The sequence below is a fragment of the Artemia sp. Qi Xiang Cuo genome, chromosome 8, assembly GCF_049724085.1.
Source record: "Artemia sp. Qi Xiang Cuo chromosome 8, ASM4972408v1, whole genome shotgun sequence".
NCBI lineage: Eukaryota > Metazoa > Arthropoda > Branchiopoda > Anostraca > Artemiidae > Artemia > Artemia sp. Qi Xiang Cuo.
The window spans coordinates 27063379-27078919 of NC_142801.1; the positions used below are offsets into that span (position 1 = coordinate 27063379).

At 35.8% G+C, this 15541-nt stretch overlaps 1 protein-coding gene across 1 annotated transcript in view; it reads right to left on the reverse strand.

Moving 5' to 3' along the window:
- Positions 1 to 721: 721 nt before the first annotated feature.
- The window catches only part of LOC148949292 (uncharacterized), a 65637-nt gene continuing 50817 nt past the window's right edge, over positions 722 to 15541 (reverse strand). The window contains exons 3-4 of the mRNA XM_089092673.1: positions 3924 to 5310; positions 722 to 877 (exon numbers count right to left, since the gene is read on the reverse strand). Coding sequence (XP_088948799.1) covers positions 792 to 877; positions 3924 to 5310 — 1473 coding nt within the window. The 3' untranslated portion in view covers positions 722 to 791. The remainder of the gene's footprint in view (positions 878 to 3923; positions 5311 to 15541) is intronic.

Here is a 15541-nt window from a genome sequence, read left to right on the forward strand (position 1 = left end):
AAATCTAATCACCCAACAATATAAGGCACAAGCCTGGATATATAGCATATATAGGAGATATCCTGGCTTGTGTCTTCTATTGTTAAGTATTTGTTGTTGGTTTTTGTATAGAGTTTGTGTATTTTCCTTGTTTTTAATGTTTTTTTAAAATTGTATTTGTTTTTTTGGTTTATATTTTTCTCTTTGTTGATAAGGGCTTCCGAATCTGAAGGTGAAATATTCAAACTTATATTATTTTTTTTGTGTTAAAAGGTTTTATTTTGATTTTTTACTGTCTCAAAAAAAATATTTACTCTTTATCAATATATTTTTGTTCCAATGTTATATTTTCTATACAATCTGCTGTTTATATACGGACGCTTAAACGATTAACTAAAACTATTCTTAGAAAATTTCTCTGGAAAACATTCAGTATATCTTCTTTAGCTTTTTAGAGCATCTACGTCTCATGTCGTACTTGATTGCTGATATTATGTGGCTTCTAGTATCCTAATATTAGTTCTAAGACTTATCTTCCTTTTCTTCCAAATGTTTCTAAACTGGGAAAAAACGCCATGCAAAGTCACGGTAATAGCAGTTATCAAGCAGTTTTAAAACATGAGTGCTTCCAATAATCAAAGAAGATGACTTAAATATTTCACAGCACCTTTAGAGTTACCCATCCGCACATCAAAAATTTTAGTTAAGCTAATATATGGCTAATATAATAATCAATGGCTAATATAATCAACAACTTTAATGCCAAATTTAGCGAAAAAATCAACAACAAAAATAGAAATTCATATTAATTATTACAAAGGATCAATAGTATACTGTTTTCTTTTCCAGAAGCTGAATAGAAAGTTTTTCTTCTTTGTTTCTCCTTGTCGTTTATTATCTGAAAAAAACAATTGTTGAGATTCATGATAAACTAAGGGACACAATTTATCATTCAAAAATAAACAATTTTGAAGAACTGTAATTTCTCTATAGCTTGGTCTGTGTTTCTAAACTCTACCATCATTTACTTTTTATTATGATCGATGGATAAGTAGTATAACAGCAATATTCATCATTTTGAACATATATCTTTCAGCTCACTATCTTGCAATAAAAGACTATCTTCTTAAAGTTTTTCTTGCTATTATTAGTTGCTAAATGGGATAACTAAATTTCCCTATAATAACTACCAAAGACTAAAATTAAAAACAGATTCTTTCTAGATGGCCAAATAAATAAATTTTCTCATGAAATATCTACCTGGAATATTTTATTAACCATGTATCTTTTCGTTATATCCACAACCAATATATTTAGATTAATGACAAAACAAAATGGCTATCTCTTATCTCATTCTTTCAAAAACTTTTTTCTTGTTTTGTTTCTTAATATTTTGTTTCGTATCTACATGAGAGAGCTAGATTTCCTTGTAATACCTGTCAAAAATTTAAAATAAAAAACAGATGCCTCCTTAGTGGCCAAAAATCTAAATTTTATAAAGCAATGCTCGTCTGGAATTTTTCTCCTGAAGATAGTATTTACAACCGCTTGAACAACTTGAAGGCTGCAAATTGCTTGTAGCCAGTTGCCTATGACCAGTAGAAAGGAATACATTTTTAAACGAAAACAGCTTGAAGTTTTCAAATTTATCACTTAAAGTTACAATAAGGTTATTAAAACATGACAAAAGCATCTGACAATTTACAAAGCAAGAGAACAATAAATAACAACTGGTTTGGGGAAGTCACTGGCAATTAAAATTGTAGCTATTAACAATAGCTGCATTTTGAATCCCATTTCCATTTACGAGTTGCTTGTAGTCAGTCAGCAGTGACCAGTATACTGAAAATAGCCTTAAATATTTTCGAATCTGCTACTTTTTCAAATGTACCAATTTACAAAGGAAATGATTGTTATAATTGGACACAGAATTGAATTCTGAATCTAATAGAATGTTAATTTCTTAGCTATCTCATTATGGTCTAACAATCCAAATTAGTCCAAAAATCAACTGGTTCTAAGTCTAGCAACTGAAAATGTGGCTAATAATCCCTTCAATTTCATTCAAGGTAGAAAAAGAGTAAGATTCTAGAGTAGAGAGAATGGATAAGAGGAGATAGAAAAATATTAGAGAAGAAAACCTGACAAAGGGCAGAGTTGTGGCCCTGAGTTAGCCTATGTATGCAAATGATTGTAAGAATAACCAGAGAAGGACACATCAAAATCCTTTGCGCTTTGAGTGATGAGTGTTTCAAAATTATCACACGTAAAACTTACTTTCAGTAATTATATCTCTTGCCCCAGGCTCTATTTAACTAGGCCAAGCAGCAGTATACTCAACCATAATTATGTTCTAGTGCTTTGCTGGAGTTTTTCTATTCTGCTAAGGTCACGGAGATTTACCAGGACATGCTGGATGCATGCCTCTGGTTATCCGAGCTAAAAATTGGGTCACTCTGCTTCTTTACTTACAGTTCAAAAACTAAATGGAATAGAGAATTTCTAGATCACACATTTTGTAGAACGATAAAGTTCGTTACGATTCCACTAATAAAAATATACATTATATGCGCAAATTTTCAAGATGGAGCAATTTTAATCCCAAAATGCTATAAATTAAGGTATTTATTTTGTCTATTTTAAAGATTACAATTGAACGTAAAAAAAAATAAAACAATTTTGGAAGAAGAAAATTGAACTTTATTCAATTTCCTTTAAATTGAGCAATTTTGAACTTTTTATCGATTCCAAGGGAATTTTGGTCAGTTGAGACTCATTTTTAAGGGATTTGAGAAAATGGGGTTATAGCACCCATTTGTCGACTATATAACGTTGATTTTCGTATTCAGCATAAACGATTACGTCAGATGGCATCCTCAAACCTTCTACTGCTTGCTGATCACCCAAAATCTTAAATATCAACATTTCTCTCGTGTGGCTCCCTGACTATATCTTCTCACTGTCTCTCCAATTAATTTATTTAGATTAATGCCACAGTAGATATGGTTTATTTCTTAGTTCTTTTTAATGTTTATATTAATATATACATATTTTTTTGATGTTTTGTTTTGTTTCCTAGAAAAGAGAATTAAAATTCCCCATAATACCTGCCATTAAAAATTTAAAATCACAAATAAATCCCTGCTTTGTTACCATATATCTAGGTTTTATAAAGCAATACCTGTCGGGAATTTTTCTCCTGAAGATGTATTTTCTCACGAAGATCCAGACTAAGTTTAAGATATCAAATTCCTCATATTGCGAATAAATATAAGTTATTTGAATTAGTAAGTGAATCACCATCACTATACATATATAAAAAGAAATTGAAAAAGATGGTCTTTTCAGTCTACAGTAGCGGAGATTGATGGTATTATTGATTTATTTATAAATTGTTAAGTAAATCCCATCCCTATCTCTGAGAGTCGATAGTTAAGTTATGTATGTTTTTTTTTTTTTTTTTTTTTTTTTTCATTTCTTATTTATATTTAATTTAAATCATTTTATGTTATTATTAAATTTTATTTTCTTTCTGAATTTATGTTAGCGGGAAGTGTAGTTTTTTTTTTTTTTTTCCCTATTTTTTTATAAATTATACATTACGAGATTCATCTATTATCCTTTTTAAAAAATTTATTTATATTTTTTTTTTAAATAAATAAATAAATAAAAAACTATTTCTATTTTTTCCCTTTTGCTAAGGCTTTAACTATTACAAAAATTTCCTAATATTTCCTTTCAATTTTTTTATTTTCATTTATGGTCTTGACAAATTTTCTTTTTAATGCATTTGATTGTATTTCTGTAATTTTATTAATTGTTGTCGGACATTATTTGCTAAAAGTTTTGACTTTCCCACACAAAATCCTAGGTATACCCCAAGGTATAGTAGAAATTAACTCTAGAAGTAAAATTAAGGATTGAAGAGAAATAAGTATGCATACCTGTTTCAACCGTGCCTTCCTTTTTGCCACTCCCAGGTATTTTGTTATTTTGAAATCCGGTTCTAAATAAATTTTCTGTCGACTTTGACATATTTGATTGTAATCTTTTTCTGTGCGGATTGTCAAGATCAAGCGATTTTATAGGTTTTAAGACTTTGCTTGGTTTTGCAACAGGCGACAACGTAACAGACTGAAAAAAGTTGTCTTCCACATTACTTTGATGAGACTTCCGTTGTTTATCGCGATCATGTTTGTGGATATTCGCTGGCGGAGGAGGTGGGGTAAATCCAGGAGGGACTTCATCTAACTTTATGATACCTTCACTAATTAGTTTCCTGAGTGTTGTTATTTCTTCACTTGAGCTGACTAGGGTTTTTTGTGTTTTCTCACTTGCTGGACTATCACTGTCCATCAAATATTCGCTATTTTTATTTTCTGGCAGATATTCAAAACTAGTTGATGATCTACTACGGTTAAGTTGGAACGATTCTTCAACGCTCTGAGTAGAGCAAAGCGAGTCGTTTGACATTTTTCTATTAATATGTGAATTTTGAAAGGGATGGTTATGATCATCTGAAACTTCTTTGTCATCAGATTCGTCATTACAATTTTCTTGTAATTGCAGAATAGGAGGAGATGACGGGAGGTATATATTTGCATTCTTTATAAACTTGTCTTTTATAATTGGTGCAAATTTTTGCGCATCAGATGTCATATACTCGAGTTCTTCGTCAAACTTATTTTGAGCCATTACTTTCATGACATTGCGCTGCAAAACATCAGGTTTTTTATGGCTTCGTGTTTTTTTATTTTCCAGACTACGAGTATCAGTTTTGTTTCCAAGGAAGGACTTCGATCTTTTGTTGAAAGACCGAGAATGAGCTTGAAATTGAGCCTTGCGCACATCCAGTTGCTCAAGGGACATAATATGCTCCAAATTAATGCTGTGTCGTTGATTCTTGTGATATGCGTGACTCATCCTGTGCAAGAAATGATTGCTGCCTCTGTTTATCTGTTGAAGCTCGGGGATATGGAGTTTGTCTTGGGTAGATCTCAATATAGTTGGACTTTCAGGTATACTTAACTGCTGGTAAATTTGATCGTCCATTGACATAAATTGACTAACTGACAAACTGCGATGCAGATGCTGCGGGAAGAAGCCATTTGTTGCTACGTATCCGTCATTTCTTGGATATAAATGCTGCCTTGAATGAAACATATTTGTCCGGGCTGGATAACGCACCTCAAAATCACTTCGTGGATCAAGGACACTATATATAGGAGACACTGAATACGGCCGTTTTTTGTGTCTAATTTGTTGATTTTCCATCGCAGAAGAGTTACAAGGTTCTATCGAAAAAGACCACTTTGACTGCTTCTCACAAGGCTGAAATAAAGGTTTTAAATTAATAAAACAGTCAAGTTCAGATTTTAAGGAGTTTAAAGCAGCTAAATGAGGGAAAAACTAATAAGGAGTTTTATTACTTACGTTATATTATATTTTTATATTATTTATATTATACCTATTTAAGTATTGTTATTTTAAATACACTTTGTTTATTTAAGGTGTTTGAAAAGAAAATGTTTCTAACGTCAAAGTCAAATTCTAATGATCTCGATAAATTATCTTCGTCTTCCATTTCGATTATATTCTCAAAAAGAAACTTTTTTCAAACAAAAGTAAACCAGTCCAGTATCAAAACATAAAACCAATAAAAGCTATCCTGAAGAGAAAGGGGCTTGATACCCACTTCAACTCCCCGCTCCTAACAATCAGTCGAGTGCTGATAGTTTCTGAAAACAACGCATAATCAATATTTTCGCTGAAAACACTGAAATTAATCCTTTTTAAAAAATGACAGAATATTTAAAGTTATCCATTGGGCATGTGTTGTATCGTAATAAGCTTTCAGCAAAGCGCAACTAAGCACAAAGCAATCTACACTTCACAGGAAACTATATATTTCGAACGGTGTGGCTGTTTTTGCCAGAGCATCAAAAAAAAAAAAAAAAAAAAAAAAAAAAAAAATCAAAACATTAATCAACAATTATAGGAGTGAAACATACAATTTATTAGAGATAAAAAATTTTTGACTTACAATTTAGTTCTAACATTTCAAACGTACCCTTTTCTGACACTATTTTTCTGTTTATATATAATATTTATAAGATAAAACATAATATATATAATGTTTATTATATAAGAATAAATTCTTATCCCTATCCCTAGCATAACAAGCCTCAACATTCCAGAATTTGTAATTATTGAAGGGATAATAATCAAGAGATAGTTTTGTTAGCACGGGGGGGGGGGGTAGGGTTGAAAAGGTCACGGACCCTCCTTGTGTCTCTAATAATAAAGTACAATCAGAAGAATATACGAAGACAACAGAAGACAGCCAGCAAGTCTTGGCCGAGATGCAAGCGAGCAAAGCCGACCAGAGCGTGATGGATTAAAGTTTGATCTTGAAAAATTTGACCGCCTGAGATTGGTAACTACTGTGATAGCTTGCCGGAAAAGTAACTGATGAACTGAATGTGTCGATAATCAACTGTAAGTTCTTAGACCCCCTCATAAAGAAAGAAAAACGAGCAAAAATGGGGTTTTTATAGGCCAAATGAAGGTCCCAAATTTATCAAGGAAAAGACCCTATCCCGATAGGTGAAAACTCCGGTGTCTACAGAATTCCTTGTTCGTGTGGTCTTTGGTATATTGGAAGAACTAATCAGCGACTAACAGATAGATTAACTCAGCACTCTAGTTCAATTAATAATACACTTAAAAAGCGGAAAAAACCAGAAAATTTTGACTCTGCCCTTGCAGAGCACATTTTTGAAAAACCAGACCATACTATTTTGTTTAATCAAGGTAGTCTTATTTCGAATGATAAAGGTAAAGCACTACAGAGAAGCTGTTGAAATTTATAAATACCAACATTTAGGTCTAGCTTTAAACAGAGATTCCGGTGATTTAAGAATAAACGAGTCATATTTCGGTTTTAACAAAAGAGAAGCCGATACTTTAGTGATCCCTGAAATAAACCTTGAACCACTTTCCCAATCATCTAATCAAACACGTGAACAACCCCTTAGGTCTCAAAGGGTGTCTGCAAGAAATGCCTTAATTAAAATCCGAAATCAAATGACATAGTTTTCCAACTTATTTAATTGCTGGTTCGTTTTTTTTTTAGAGTGAATGAATTGATTCATTTCCTTTTTCAGTTGTTTGCTAGTATCCGTCAATGGCAGTTCATATTTTTTGGATTTCGTGCAAATCGCGGATATTGGCGAATAACTCGCTTTTATGGTTTTTAGGTAGTTGGTTTTAATTCTTTTAATTTTTGGCTTTTATTGATACATCGTTTCGTTTCGCGCTGAAGAAGAGAGGCGTTTGTCCTCTCGAAATATTCGCTTCGTTTTTTCAGTATCTTCAATTGGCCTATAAAAACCCCATTTTTGCTCGTTTTTCTTTCTTTATGTGATGTCAGGCCAATGTGGTTTAAGAAATTATCTTAGACCCCCTCCCCCCCCCCCCACCAGGAAATATCCCCAGGGAACCGAAGACCGCTGAAACATATAGTCCAGGGACTAAAAAGGTTCAAGCTTGAGGAATTCTCAACTTTGCAAGCTTTTAAGCCTCTAGTCTCTAGTGCCTGGACAAAAACACCTAGTGTTCTAAAATTTAACAGGGGAGATGAAGCTATGTGCAAATTTCTGGTGGATTCACAAGGTTTCATACAGAAGGTTTCAAGGTTTCAATACACCAATGAAAATATGTCCTCTCTCTTTTTTTCAATTAAAGGTACTTCGCAATAAGTTTTAAGTGGATCTGAGCGCCTCTGTGCAAAGATAAGAGGTGTACACTTCCGTAAGTCATCCTTTTAATGTCCCATTGGCTTAAAGTACTTCCCGTATAAGTTTCAAGCCGGCCAAAAAAGGCCTACCTTTCACCTGACAAGTTGGCAGTATGAGTGGTGTTGGAAGGGTTTTGAGTGTTTCCAATCATAAGGATTGAAAATCTCTGGATGATTCCGGTTCTAGAAACTTGCAACATGCCTAACTTACTTCTAAGAATTTAGCGGAGAAAAGGGGGGCTATTTAAGGGGCTACGAGCTCATATTATGCCTCTAATTATGCATAATAAAATCATCTTCATAATTTAAATGATGTAATATTGCTTGCCTTTCTGCTAAAAAGTTAGCGGAAATGACTAAGTGCAGCATCGAATTAGCTCGTTTTGTACTAATTAAAGCTAATTACTTGAAAAATATACTGCTGCCACGGCAGTTGAACCCAAGATTTTCTGGGGACTAGTCAAAGTTCCCAGCCCTGAACCAACAGAAAAACCTAACTATCTTTGATTATTATTGTTCCAGGTTATTTAATTTGTATGGAATGGTAAATTCAACGATAAAAAGCAATGAAAAGATCAGTAGGTGTTCCTGTTGGTCCCAGTAGCGAATCCTAGGGGAAGACGACCCCCCTCCCTCTTGGCATGGACAAAAAGTTATATCGCTATTTGATTTCAGCGACTTGATTGTGAGATCAACGCTTGGATCAACGCATATTTGAAAACAATTTGGCGGCACTTGATCTGCCTGCCTGAAGTCTTTAGGAAATTATCCAGGGTATTTAGTGTCACCCGAGTTTACAAGGCATTTTGTAGCTTGTCATGTCGTAAATCGTTGAAGCTTCACAAAAGGTGCATGTCAAAACCAGTTTCTTTTTCAGTAAAAAAGCAAAGTTCTTAGAATGACTGCAATAACAGACACACATTAGGGTTAGTCGCAACTCTAGAAGGGTTTGAACAATACAAAATATTGGATAATATCAACCAGTTATGATGTCGAAGCAAAATCAACTGTCAACTGCAGACAATTTTTTGATTCGAAAGCTAAGCGAGTGGGCGACCTACGTCAAACTGAAGATAAAAATAATGAGAATTTCAGTTTTGACAGTGATTCCAGCACTGTGACGAATGGTGAAGTTGTAGGTGTTTCGTTAGCATTAATTGAAATGTATAGACCAAATCCTAACACAAACATTGAAGATATAAGCACTTGCTGCGAAAATTATATCAGAAGCAGCATCGATAGAATTGAAAAACTGGATGATCGTACGCGTTATCAATTGGTTCAGAACCCTTGGATTCTGCCATCTAAATACAGCTTTCCTTGTTCAGTTCACAAGAAGCAGGGAGGGAAGAAAAGAGATTTTCTTCTACTCTCAAAAGGATGAGGAGCTTATTCTGTAAATATTGTGTTTTGTTTAAGGTCCAAGGGGAAAGAGGCTTCGATTAACTGCAAATGTTGATAAAGTAGCCCCTCGTGACTTTGATAAGTTAACTAGAAAAGACTTTGACTTGGTGTCTCATGAAAATAATCAGTATCACTGCAGTTCAGTTTATACAGGAAAAAATTCCCTCTAAAATATAATAGCCTGACCTGAAACCACTATTTTGAGCCGTACAAAAAAAAAACAAAAAAAAAACAACGCAACCAACAAGTGCAGAAAAACAGAGCATTGAAGCCAATTGCAAAATCAAGTATTATCTTTGGTCGTCAGAACATTGCTTTTCGTGGTCATAGAAATGATAGAGAGTTATTTACAGAGAAGGACCCATTGACATACAAAGGAAACTTTAAAGAGCTTTCTAAGGTACTGTGTAAATAGCGGTGACACCACTTGAAAGCAACTTTTGGAAAGCTCAGGTGCAAATGCTACTTCTATAAGCAAAACAACACAAAGCGAATAAAGAAGTAGACTCTTAGAGAAATTCTTGCGCGAATTCATTCTGCTAAGTTCTACAGTGTGGTTGTTAATGAAACAACGGATTTGTCATACAAGTCACAACTAAGTATTGTCCTTTGCTACAATTAAATAAAAAAAAACAAGTTTATTTAACTGAAAGTAAGGAACGACGTTAAAACTTAAAACAAACAGAAATTATTCTGTATATGAAAGGGGCTGTGCCCTACTCAACGCCTCGGTCTTTACGCTAAAGTTTTTTATTGTTTTAAAAAAATAGAATTGTGAGAAAGTCAAACTTTAGCGTAAATTCAAAGGGCTAGTACCCTATTTTATAGTCGAAAGTGATTGGAGGGCAACTAGCCCCCCCCCCCCCACCCACGCCCATCATTCCCCCAAATACATCCAATCAAAATTTTGAGATAACCATTTTGTTCAGCGTAGTTGATTTTCAGATAGAAAATATGATTTTGAGGAGGACACTCCCCCACAACCCTCAGGGCAAGGGTTTTAAGTTATGCCCTGGGGGCATATATGGCTTTATAGAAGGCGTTGTCGTAGAAACTTCAAAAAAGGCTCATTCGATTGGAAATTCAAAGGGCTAGTTCCCTTTTTAATATTCGATAGTGATTGGAGGGCAACTAGCCCCCCCCCCACGCCCATCATTCCCCCAAACACATCGAATAGAAATTTTGAGATAGCGATTTTGTTCAGTGTAGTTGTTTTCCAGATAAAAAATATGTTTTTGAGTAGGACACTCCCTCACGACCCTCAGGGCAAGGGTTTTAAGTTATGGCCTGGGGGCATATAAGGTTTTTATAGAAGGCGTAGTTGTAGAAACTTCAAAACAGGCTCATTCGATTGGAAATTCAAAGGGCTAGTACCCTCTTTAATAGTCAAAAGTAATTGAAGGGCAACTAGCCCCCCCCCCTCCCCCCGCCCATAATTCCCCCGAACACATCCAATCAAAATTTTGAGATAGCCATTTTGTTCAACGTAGTTTTAAGTTCGGGAAATTAGGTCTTTGAGGATGACCACCTCCTCACAGCCCTCAGGACAAGGGTTGTAGGTTATACCCTGGGGGCATATAAAGTTTTTATAGAACACGTTGTCATAGAAAGTTCAAAAGGGGCTCATTTGATTAGAAATTGAAATGGCTTGTGCCCTTTTTAATAGTCAAAAGTAATTGGATGGCAACTAACGCCCCTTCCACCCCCAACTTTACTCCAAAAACATCCAATCAAAATTTTGGGATAGCTATTTTGTTCCACGCAGTTAAAGTTCAGGAAATTATACCTTTGAGCAGGACACTCCCCACACAGTCTTCAGAGCAAGGGTTGCAAGTTATGCCCTGGGGGCATATAAGTTTTTATTGAAATCTTTGTCGTAGAAACTTGAAAAAGGGCTCATTCGATTGGGAATTCAAAGGTCTAGTGCCCTTTTTAATAGTCGAAATTGATTTGAGGGCAACTAGCCCCCCTCTCTCGCCCACCTTTTCCCCAAACACATCCAATCAAAATTTTTAGATAGCCATTTTATTCAGTGTTTAGAATTTCCAGATAGAAATTATGTTTTTGAGGAGGACACTCCCCCACAGCCCTCAGGGCAAGGGTTGTAAGTTATGCCCTGGGGGCATATAAGGCTTTTACTGAACGCGTCGTCGTAGAAACTTCGAAAATGACTCATTCGATTGGAAATTGAAATGGCTAGTGCACTTTTTAATAGTCGAAAGTGATCGGAAGGCAACAAACACCTCTTCCACGCCCACCATTTCCCCAAACATATCCGCTGAAAATTTCTCGGTAGCCATTTTATTCCTCGAATTTTAAAGTTCAGGAAATTATACTTTTGATCAGGACACTCTCCCCATAGTCTTCAGGGCAAGGGTTAGTTTATGCCCTGGGGGCATATAAGGTTTTTATTGAAATGGGTAATTAACCCCCTATTTCACACCCACCATTTCCCCAAACACATCCAATCAATATTTTGAGATATCTATTTTGTTCAACGTAGTCGAAAGTTCTGGAAATTAGGTCTTTTAGAATAAAAACCCCATCAGAGCTTTCAGTGCAAGGGTAGTAATTTGTGCCCTGGGGGCATATAAGGTTTATATAGAAAGTAGTTGTAGAAATTTCAGAAGGGGCTCATTTGATTGGAAATTGAAATTGTCCTTTTTAATAGTCAAAAGTGAGTGGAGAGTAATTAACCCCCCTCTCTCGCCCTCAAACACATTCAATCAAAGCTTAGAGATAGCCATTTTGTTCAACATAGTTAAATGTTCTGGAAATTATGTATTTAAGGATGACAAACCCCCCAGAGTCCACAGGGCAAAGGTTGTAAGTTATGCCCTGGGGGCATATAAAGTTTTTAATGATAGAGTTGTCGTAAAAACTTCAAAAGGGGCTCATTCAATTGAACACTGAGAGGGCTAGTGTCCTTTTTAATAGTTAAAAGTGATCTAACGGTAGCAAACGCCTCTCTCACGCCCACCATTCCCCCAAACACATCCAATCAAAATTTTCAGATAGCCATTTTGTTCAACGTAGTAGAAAGTTCTGAAAATTATGTATGTGAGGATGACAACCCCCCCACCCACCCCACGGGACGAGGGTTTTAATTTATACCCTGGGGGCATTTTAGGGTTTTATTGACAGTGTTGTCAGAGAAACCTAAAAAGGGCTAATTTGATTGGAAATTCAAAGGGGTAGGGCCTTTTTTAATAGTTGAAAGTGATTGGAGAAAGGCTAACACCCCTCCATGCCCACCATTTTCCCAGACACATCCAATCAAAATTCTGAAATAGCAATTTTATATAGTGTAGTTGAAATTTCTGGAAATCAGATCTTAGAGAATGACAACCACACTCACAGCCCTTAGGATAAGAGTTGTAATTTATGCCCTGGGGGCATATTAGGTGTTTATAGGAAGTGTTGTCGTTTTTATAGTAAAGATCGATGTGGATATAATGTATTATTTTGTTGTTGTTGTTGTTGTTAAGACCAGGGCACTTTGTATCAAAGGAGTTGTCGTAGGAACTTCGAAAAGGGCTCATTCGATTGAAAATAGAAAGGGCTGATGCCCTTTTTAATAGTCGAAAGTGATTAGAGGGAAACTAATCCCCCTCCCGCGCCCACCCTCCCATTTGACTTTATGCTTAAAAACTATATGTTGCCATAAGATTAAATCAAAATGCACTGTGTTAATATTAATTCCCAATAAGGGATCTCAGCAGTATCCCAAGAACGATTGAGAGTTTTATGTTCAAACTTGTGGGGCTATTTCTGCTTTTAAAATTTAACCAAATCAAAATAGCGTAAGTATATCCAAATTATCGAAGAAAGTAAACAGGTTTTTTTGCGAATGGTATGAAACTAATTAAGTATGAAGCTATATTAAACACTACTATTTGTGTCCAGATTTTTAAAAGGCTGTGTGTTGTTAAAAATTGCGGAAAATTTTTCTCCAGCATAAAAATAGCGGGCCAAATTATAAATTCTTAAAAAAAACGAAAAGATTTAGAGTGTTATATTATTTTTCTCTGAAAAGACTATGTCAATATAAAATAACAATATAAATAACAGAAATTAATTAAAAAAACTTTTTCCACAAAATAAGTTTTTCAAAGAAAAGTAAAGAACTCCATTACACAAAAAATGAGCAAAAATAAAATCAAATAATATACCAAGCGTGAAACTACCACAAATCAGCATCGATAAATAAATGAAACCCAAAACGAGCAGAAATCAGAGGCAACGCTGTAGCGTTGACTATAGTAAAGGCCATACGGCTCCAATGTTTTACTATTATTTTTTGTTCCCAGAGGCACTTAATATGGAAGGGGTCGTCGTAGAAGCTTCAAAGGGGGCTCATTCGATTGGAAATCGAGAGTTCTAGTGCCCTTTTTAATAGTCAAAAATGATTGGAGGGCAACTAGCCCCCCCCCCCCCACACGCCCATTATTCTCCCAAACACATCCAATCAAAACTTTGAGATAGCCATTTTGTTCAGCGTAGTTGACTTCCGGATAGAAAATATGTTTTTGAGGAGGATACTCTCCCACAACCCTCAGGGCAAGGGTTTTAAGTTATGCCCTGGGGACATGTAAGGTTTTTTATAGAAGGCGTTGTCGTAAAAACTTCAAAACAGGCTCATTCGATTGGAAATTAAAGAGCTAGTGCCCTTTTTAATAGTCAAAAGTGATTGGAGTGTAACTAGCCCCACTCCCCCCTCCCCACGCCCATCATTTCCCCAAACACATCCAATCAAAATTTTGAGATAGCCATTTTGTTCAGCGTGGTTGATTTCCAGATAGAAAATACATTTTTGAGGAGGACACTCCCCCATAACCCTCAGGGCAAGGGTTTTAAGTTATGCCCTGGGGGCATATAAGGTTTTATAGAAAGCGTTGTCATAGAAACTTCAAAACAGGCTCATTCGATTGGAAATTAAAGGGCTAGTGCTCTTTTTAATAGTCGAAAATGATTGAAAGGCAACTCGCCCCCCCTCCCCACGCCCCTCATTCCCCCAAACACATCCAATCAAAATTTTGAGATAACTATTTTGTTCAGCGTAGTTGATTTCCAGATAGAAAAAATATTTTTGAGGAGGATACTCCCCCACAACCCTCAGGGCAAGGGTTTTAAGTTATGCCCTGGGGACATATAAGGTTTTTTATAGAAGGCGTTGTCGTAGAAACTTCAAAACATGCTCATTCGATTGGAAATCAAAGAACTAGTGCCCTTTTTAATAGTTGAAAATCATGGGAGTGTAACTAGCCCCCTCCCCCCCCCCCCACTGCCCATCATTTCCCCAAACACATCCAATCAAAATTTTCAGATAGCCATTTTGTTCAGCGTAGTTGATTTGCAGAGATAAAATATATTTTTGAGGAGGATACTCCCCCAAAACCCTCAGGGCAAGGGTTTTATGTTAAGCCCTGGGGGCATAGAAGTTTTTTATAGAAGGCGTTGTCGCAGAAACTTCAAAACAGGTTCATTCGATTGGAAATTAAAGGGCTAGGGTCCTTTTTAATAGTCGAAATTGATTGGAGGGCAACTAGCCCCCCCCCCTCCACGCCCATCATTCCCCCAAACACATCCAATCAAAATTTTGAGATAGTCATTTTGTTCAGCGCAGTTGATTTCCAGATAGATAATATATTTTTGAGGAGGATACTCCCCCACAACCATCAGGGCAAGGGTTTTAAGTTATGACCTGGGGGCATATAAGGTTTTTATAGAGGGCGTTGTCGTAGAAACTTAAAAACAGGCTCATTCGATTGGAAATTAAAGGGCTAGTGCCCTTTTTAATATTCGAAAGTGATTCGAGTGCAACTAGCCCCTCCCAGGCCCATCATTTCCCCAAACACATCCAATGAAAATTTTGAGATAGCCATTTTGTTCAGCGTAGTTGATTTCCAGATAGAAAATATATTTTTGAGGAGGACACTCCCCCACAACCCTCAGGGCAAGGGTTTTAAGGTATGACCTGGGGGCATATAAGGTTTATATAGAAGGCGGTGTCGTAGAAACTTCAAAAAACACTCATTCGTTAGGAAATTCAAAGGGCTAGTTCCTTTTTTAATTGTCGAAAGTGATTGGAGGGTAACTAGCCCCCCGCCCCCACGCCCATCATTCCCCAAAACACATCCACTCAAAATTGTGAGATAGCCATTTCGTTCAGCGGAGTTAATTTCCAGATAGAAAATATATTTTTGAGGAGGACAATCCCGCACAACCCTCAGGGCAAGGGTTTTAAGTTATGCCCTGGGGGCATATAAGGTTTTTATAGAAGGCGGTGTCGTAGAAACTTCAAAAAAAGCTCAGTCGATTGGAAATTCAAAGGGCTATTCTCAATTTTAATAGTCGAAA